Source organism: Setaria viridis, chromosome 2 (assembly GCF_005286985.2).
Source record: "Setaria viridis chromosome 2, Setaria_viridis_v4.0, whole genome shotgun sequence".
In the NCBI taxonomy this organism is placed as follows: Eukaryota; Viridiplantae; Streptophyta; class Magnoliopsida; order Poales; family Poaceae; genus Setaria; species Setaria viridis.
Window position 1 is genome coordinate 6,716,670 of NC_048264.2, and position 7,617 is coordinate 6,724,286.

Consider the following 7,617-nt stretch of genomic DNA (forward strand, 5'->3'; position numbering starts at 1 on the left):
GTCCCTGCCTTGTAGATGTACTTATACACATCACGAGTTAATACAGTCGTTGTCGACTTGACTCACAGCTCTTTCGTTTATATGGTGGAGGTGATGGGCACAGGAGTGATGAGGCAACACGATAATGGCTCCTCCATGGTCCATGCATTGATGGGGTTAGTGAGGGAGTGGACGGCAGCGGTGGATCTAGCGGCTCTTACCAGAAAGAAGTGCACACATAGTAGCAGGAACAAGATGAGATATCCACTATTGGATGGAGATCTAATGGCTCGAAAAAATTGGGTATGGAGAGGAAATTAAAAAATGTTCAGGTGTGGTATATAGACATGTCTTTAAAAATACTTATTGTTTTACCACTCAAAGGCAACTGACCATGTTTTTCCATCCTGCCCATCAATGATAAATGCGCTTTTAAGAGTACTCGAATTTTGTCTCACAGAGAGTATCTTTTTAGCTTATAGTGAGTCTCATCTAATTAATTAAAGCAATACTCATACCAATAACAAAAATGTATAGCAAAAGGTCCTCTAACCTAGTGCTTAGAGCACTTGACTGGCATCAAGCAAACCTCACTGACTGTTGTCCTCTTGGTTAGCTGTCTTTTTTTTTTTCCCTACAATGAGATTTGTATCACAGGCTGGCAAATAAACAGGCGAAAACAGTAGATCTCAATTGCATAATTCATGGATGAATTTGAACAACCTTGGTGAGTAGTAGGGTGGTATCTTCACACCTTTCGCTACCACGCCAGCGACATATGCTTAATTCCCTCCAAGTTCTAATAGTTTATTACACTAAATGAAACAAAATTCTATATCAAACACATGGAAGAAAAGTGTCGGCGTCAAGTGCACTTAATTTTCTGAGATTAAATGTATTAAATAATATGAAATTAGCAATTATGGTCTACAACAGCAAGTACATAAAAATAAGATCTTTTTGCTTTCTGGTACTACTTGGTGTCACAATATATTTGCTGCTTTAGCTTTGTGGAATCCGGGAGGATCTATCATGGAAACCAGAACGAGGCCAAGACCGATGAGAGGAATTTGAAATCCTGTGGCCCAGTCGATGAAAAACCGAAATTCTTGGAGGACCTTTCTGAGACCCAGCGGAGCCCAGCCGCTGGAATACCGAAGTCCTTGGAGGAACATCGGTTGCAGAGGTCGGTGAGGCTGCTCAGGCGTAGGATGTCCAAAACGTCCAAAAGAGGACGAGGAGGCTTTGAACGAGCCGACTGGAACAGCATTGGCCCCCGTAAGTTGGAAGTGATTCTTAATAGGAAAATGAGAGTTCTCGGCCTTCACCAAATGACAAGAAAACCCTGCTGCGCAGAAGAATGTATCTTATCACGCTCAAGAAGGTCAGAAGAGACAGGAAGATGAAACAACAATACTTAGGCCGATTGGAACAGCATTAGCCCCTGTGAGTTGAAAGTGATTCCCCGAAGACCGTCCAGATTCCACCACATTGGCATAAGAGAAAACACCAGTAGGAAAGAGGGCACGAACTCGCCGATGATCACCAAGGCGTGGATAAAGGTCCTGACCCTGTGAGAAAGAATCCTGAGAGTGCCTGAGGGGAGATCTGGATTCCCTGGAGCGCACAATCTCCCAATTATAATAGGGTCCTGAGTCCTTTTTAGAGAACTTAGAAGCTTGCAAGAATCCCGAATCATTGTGAAGAAAAAGCCCAATACTGAAATCCGAGCTGGACACTGTCCTCAAATTCAAGCAGAGAAAACCAACCTGCTTGGCTTTTGAATATTTGCACCTATGCCATAAATCAAGGAAGGAAATTATCATTCTTAAATTGGACTTCGAAAAAGCTTTCGATAGGATCGAACATGCTGCAATGCTAGAAATAATGAAACATAAAGGTTTTGGCACACGTTGGTTACAATGGATGTCAAATATCTTCTCTTCTAGAACATCATCAATTCTTTTAAATGGAGTCCCAGGTAAAAGGTTTGCTTGTAAAAGAGGAGTTCGGCAAGGCGATCCTCTCTCGCCATTACTATTCGTTCTAGGGGCTGACCTTCTCCAGATTTTGCTCAATAATGCAAAACGACAAGGTAACTTGCACTTGCCGATTCCACTTCAGCATAATCAGGACTTTCCAATACTTTACAACACTTAAAGATTATCCTTCAGGATTTTGCACAATCTACAGGATTGATTACATGTCAATTATAATAAATCAATGATGGTGCCAATTACCATCACAGAAAAGAGATTGCTGGCCCTCTCTCAGAGTTTTGGCTGTGGTATGGGAAAATTTTCCTTCACTTATTTAGGCCTCCCCCTAGGCTTAACTAAGCCCAGAGTAGAAGAATTCTTACCATTGGTTACTAGATGTGAAAGAAGATTGGTGGCCACTTCTTCTTTTCTTTCTGAAGTAGGGTGGTTACAACTTACAAATTCAATCCTTACAGCCATGCCCATGTTCCATATGTGCACTTTTCTATTGCCTAAATCTGTCTACAAGCAAATTGACAAATACAGGAAACATCCTGTGGAGAGGATCAGACATTAATAATAAGAAACCTCCAAAAGCGGCCTGGGAATTGGTTTGTCTGCCAAAAAAGGAAGGTGGCCTAGGGGTTCTTAATGTACAGACCCAAAATGAAGCCTTATTGCTGAAATATCTCCATAAGTTTTTCAATAAAGTGATTATACCTTGGGTTCACTTGGTTTGGGAGAAATATTATCCTAATGGCAAATTGCCCTCGGACAAGAAGATTGGTTCCTTTTGGTGGAAAGATGTTCTAAAATTACTGGATAAGTATAAAGGATTGGCATCTGTCACAATTCAAAATGGTGCCAATTGTGCCCTTTGGTTTGACTTATGGGACAATTGTGTGCCTGCTCAAGAGTATCCTCATCTACTTTCATTTGCAAAGAAACAAGAAATCTCAATACAAAAGGCACAAGAAATTAACAACATACAGCAACTCTTTCATGTACCTTTATCTGCTCCAGCATTACAGCAGCTACTCTTGCTTGCGGCTAGCTTGGAAGGACTTCATTTATCCTCTGATCAGGATATCTGGACGTACATTTGGGGGAACGCCTGGTTTTCCTCATCAAAAGCTTATGGGCATCTAACAGGTCATAGGCAGGTTCATCAAGCTTTCAATTGGCTATGGAAATCTAGATGTCAAAATAAGCACAGGGTCTTCTTTTGGTTGGTTCTTCATGACAGACTAAGCACTAAAAATGTCCTCAGGCGTAAGCATATAGTGCTCCCTTCATATAACTGTGTCCTTTGCCAAAATAATGTCGAGGAGACCCTCTTTCATCTACTGATGGATTGTCCTTTCTCTCAAGAATGCTGGATTTTTTTGGGACTATTTCCAAATTCGGATGAAGAACCTTACTCAATTTTGGAGAGCTTCAAGAACCAAATAAATGTGCCTTTCTTCATGGAGATCATTATTCTCATGTCTTGGGATATTTGGATGGCACGCAATGATCTTATATTCAAAGGCATCAATCCAACTATTCAAGGAACAATTGGATTTTTCAAATTGCTTTTCACTCAAGTATTTCATAGAGTAAAAGAAAGCTGGAAACCACAGATAACTTCATGGCTAGATCATACTTTGTAATTTTGATGATCTTCTTTCTTTCTTTTCTTGTTTCCTGAAGCAGACTTTAATTTGTAATCTATGCTGTCTTTATAATATTTAATATATAATCAGCAGGGGCTCACACCCCTCCTGTTTCCCTTCAAAAAAAAAACCCAACCTACTTGGAGGACATAGAGAACCTGAAGACCTGCTGAGAAAATTGGACCACATTGAAGCCTTGAGCATCGCCTCCAAGAACCGACTGGAGGCAGAGGCTGACCGAGCTAGAAGAAAGCTTGAAGGTATTCCTGCTAAAGGACACAAGCAAATGAAAGGCAGAGCCAGGAGGGCTCGGGGGAGAAGTCACCGGCATTTCCAGAAGATCATAGGCCTTGGCAGCAAAGGCCAAACCAGGGCGAAAATCAAAAGACGGAGAACTCATCGTGAGAAGAGAACACCAGGGCGAGCAAAGGGAACGGGCGAAGCTTCTCAAACCGAGGAGGAGAGCTGGGGGCACCAGGGGCCAGACTCAAAAAAAGCACCACCGAGAGAGCATCTTGGCCAACAAAGATGGAGAGGAGCATGGGCGAAGGGACAACTAGAGGAGGGGAGGGAAGGGAGGGGGGCGGTGGAGCCAGGGTGGCCACCGCTGGGCAGCTGTGGACGTCGGGACCGAAGTGGTCACCGGCGGGGGAGGAGCCTACGCTCAGCTCAGAGTCTCTCCCAGAAGCCTATAGAGAGAAGCTTTCAAGCCCGAACTCCCAAGATCCAACGACCTCGTCGGAGGCGGAGAAGGAGCTCGCAATCCTTGGATTGGCAGAGGACGAAGCAAAATTCAGGTGTAAGGGGAAAAGAAAATGCTTGAATAAGGTATTGCTTTCCCATTTAAAAATAGAAGAAGAAGCTAAACCTTGTTGTGAGACAAAGGAGTACCCCAAAGAAAAAAAGATCTTATTTTTGTGTACTTGTTGCATATCATAATTTCTAATCTCATATTTTTAATATTGTTAATCTCAAAAAATTAAGTGCACTTGACGCCGGCTCTTTTCTTCCATGAGGTTGATATATACTCTTCTTTCATTTAGTTTAAACTACAAGGACTTGGAGGGAATTAAGCACTTATGTATGTCGCTGGTGTGGTAGTGAAGGTGTGAAAGATGCCACTGTACCCACCAAGATCCTTCAAATCCTGTTATCCATGAATTATGCCTAAAAAAGATCTAGTGTTTTCGGCGCACTATTGGAAACAAGAGCTTTAATTTGCTGAGTGGGCACTCGGCAAAGCCCAAAAAACACTTAGCAAACATCACACGGCATAAATTTTAACGGCAAACAGTTCTTTGTCATGTGTTTTTTGTCGGGCACTCGATAAAAAATCTTTGCCATGCTCAATCAACTCTCGGCAAAAAAAAAAGTGACGGAGACAACGAGAAGACGGTGACCGGACCGCGTGGTTTATTTGCCAGCATGTGATATGAGGCTCACTCTAGGAGTCTATGGAAAAAGACAGCACACCAATGCAAGAGGAGGACGTCAATCATATCAGTAGTGAGATCTATCGTCGCCGGGCCTCTATAAATGGGCTGTACCCAAAGGTAGCTAAGCATCCATATCGGACATGGCTTCCATGCGCTCGTCGTCCTCATCCATGGCTCTCGCTCTGCTGCCGCTACTGGTGGCAGCCGCATTCTTCATCCCCTCCCTGCTGGCTTCATCAGCTTCACGTACCCTCGACGACCATGGCTTGGACGGTGAGGCACTGCTGATGCTGGGGAGGTTCCATGGGTGGATGGCGGCGCACGGCCGGTCGTACGCCACCGAGGAGGAGAAGCTTCGCCGGTTCGAGGTGTACCGGAGCAACATGGAGTTCATCGAGGCGGCGAACCGGGACAGCCGGATGAGCTACCGCCTCGGCGAGACCCCGTTCACCGACCTCACCCACGACGAGTTCATGGCCATGTACGGTGGCAGCAACGGCGACCCGACGTCGGAGAAGGAGGAGATGATGATGATCACCACTCGCGCTGGCCCCGTCCACGAGGGTGGCGGCGTCCATGGCGGTGACCTCCACCAGCTCGCCGCCGTTGATGAAGAAGAGCCGCCGCGTCGTGCAAACCTGACAGCGCTGCTGCCTCCGAGCGTCGATTGGAGGGCCGAAGGCGTCGTCACTCCAGTCGGGTTCAATGCATGGTGCTGTAAGTAGGCCATTTTAATGAAACTAACATCCAAATGAATGCAAGCTAATTATAACTGAGTGTCTATAATCTACCATCAGCGTCTTGCTGGGCGTTCGTCGCGGCGGCGACGATAGAGAGCGCGAAGGCGATCAGCACCGGTGACCCGCCGCCGGTGCTGTCGGAGCAGCAGCTCGTGGACTGCGACACCCTCGACAAGGGCTGCGGCGGCGGGTGGATGGACAGGGCCTTCAAGTGGGTGATCCAGAACGGCGGCATCACGTCGGCGGCGGCGTACCCCTACACGGACAAGAACGGCACCTGCCAGGAGGGGAAGCCGGCGGAGGCGACGCTAAGCAGCTACAAGCTGCTGCCGCGCGGCGACGAGGAGGCGATCATGGAGGCGGTGGCGCGGCAGCCCGTGGCCGTGGCCTTCGACCACAACGACCCCTGCTTCCAGCACTACATCGACGGCGTGTACGACGCCGGCTGCTCCATTTCCGGCGTCTACAACAAAGGGGCGTGCAAGACAGCGCAGAACCACGCGCTGGCCCTCGTCGGGTACGGGACCAAGCCCGACGGGACCAAGTACTGGATCGGCAAGAACTCGTGGAGCGCCAAGTGGGGCGACAACGGCTTCGTCTACCTCCTCAGGGACTCGCCGCCGTTGGGATTGTGCGGCCTCGCGGTGCGCCCCAGCTTCCCTATCATCTGATTTGATCGATCGCCATGCATGCACCTCCGAGCCATGCATGTATCCATGATCATCCTTACGTGCACATGTAGTTGCACCGTACGTGCCTCGCTATGTACTCACGTGCACACACGTGCTGCGTGTGTGTGCACGTAATATATCGTTGTAAAGATTGTATGGGGGTGCTGACATGCATCCTAGCTTGCTTATAAATAAATAAATAAATAAGGGAGGTGTTTTTTACCATATGTACGAAAAGTTGGATATGTTCAAGTGACCTGTGTCATTCAAATGTTTTGGACGGCACTGTACAATTAGGACATCTTATCTTATAGTGCCGTGCCTAATAGTGCCGCGTTGTATAGTGCTAGGGCCATGCTAGGTCAGGGACAGCCCATTTAAGACTGATCTTGCTCGTTCCTTCATCCCAGCTTCCACCGTCGCCTAGCAACCTCCCACTTGTAAGAAATCTCAGAGTTGCTGGTCGGATACACACAGAAAGACCTCCTCCGCTAACCCCTCCTAGACAACCATGGCTAGCTCTTGCGGTCTGTTCACATCGGTCGCGATTTTATTTCTAGCACCCAAGGTATAGGAGGCATGCTTAAATAAACAAGCGCTCTTCATTCAAAATTGTAGTTCAGTTAAGCTTTGTTTAAGTCAAACTTGTCTTGCTTTTAATCAAATTTATATAAAAATATGTTAACATCTACAATATTAAAAGGAGTCAATAAAATCCTTGAACATATGTGGAGAGCATGCATGCATCTTGACATGTCACAGAGTTCTACGACAACAATTTCCAAGCAAGCTTAAAGATGCGTCAAGCTTCAAATGTCGACTCTATGAAAAAAAATGCCAAAGAAAATGTTAACTCCGCAAGCTTCAATAGAGCAACCATACTAATTTATGTTACGGAAATATTATATTTTAAAAAACTTTTATAAATATTGCTTCAATTTAATAACTTGATTGTGAGTGTTGCTAGGACCTCACAATTAGGAAACATGATCCAATATTTCTTAATTCCAACAGTTCATAATTTTTTTGTGAGTTTCTTCTTTTCTTAACGTAAGATCTGAACAGAAAGTTAAATCTCAATATTCAAATAATGGTTTTTAAACTAATAACAATAGGCCGTGACCCGCCTGAGGCCCAGCCTGGCTGGGCCCTGGAGC

The 7,617-nt window shown here is 45.7% G+C and overlaps 1 protein-coding gene and 1 long non-coding RNA gene across 2 annotated transcripts; one reads left to right on the forward strand and one right to left on the reverse strand.

Moving 5' to 3' along the window:
* Nucleotides 1–849: 849 nt before the first annotated feature.
* LOC117843110 (uncharacterized) lies at nucleotides 850–4,543 on the reverse strand. Its single transcript, XR_004637604.2, has 2 exons — nucleotides 2,967–4,543; nucleotides 850–1,773 (listed from the first exon to the last, which is right to left on the reverse strand). It is a non-coding gene; the product is annotated as an uncharacterized lncRNA (long non-coding RNA).
* A 619-nt stretch (nucleotides 4,544–5,162) lies between these two features.
* Nucleotides 5,163–6,685, forward strand: LOC117842447 (senescence-specific cysteine protease SAG39). Its single transcript, XM_034722911.2, has 2 exons — nucleotides 5,163–5,766; nucleotides 5,847–6,685. The coding sequence occupies exons 1-2, from the start codon at nucleotides 5,190–5,192 to the stop codon at nucleotides 6,458–6,460; spliced, it is 1,191 nt and encodes a 396-aa protein (XP_034578802.1). The 5' UTR covers nucleotides 5,163–5,189; the 3' UTR covers nucleotides 6,461–6,685.
* The last annotated feature ends 932 nt before the right edge of the window (nucleotides 6,686–7,617 follow it).

Coding starts and splice junctions, on each gene's coding strand:
- LOC117842447 (XM_034722911.2), top strand. CDS start 5,190: ATGGCTTCCATGCGCTCGTCGTCCTCATCCATGGCTCTCGCTCTGCTG. Junction 5,767..5,846: donor CGGGTTCAATGCATGGTGCT/GTAAGTAGGCCA, acceptor ATCTACCATCAG/CGTCTTGCTGGGCGTTCGTC.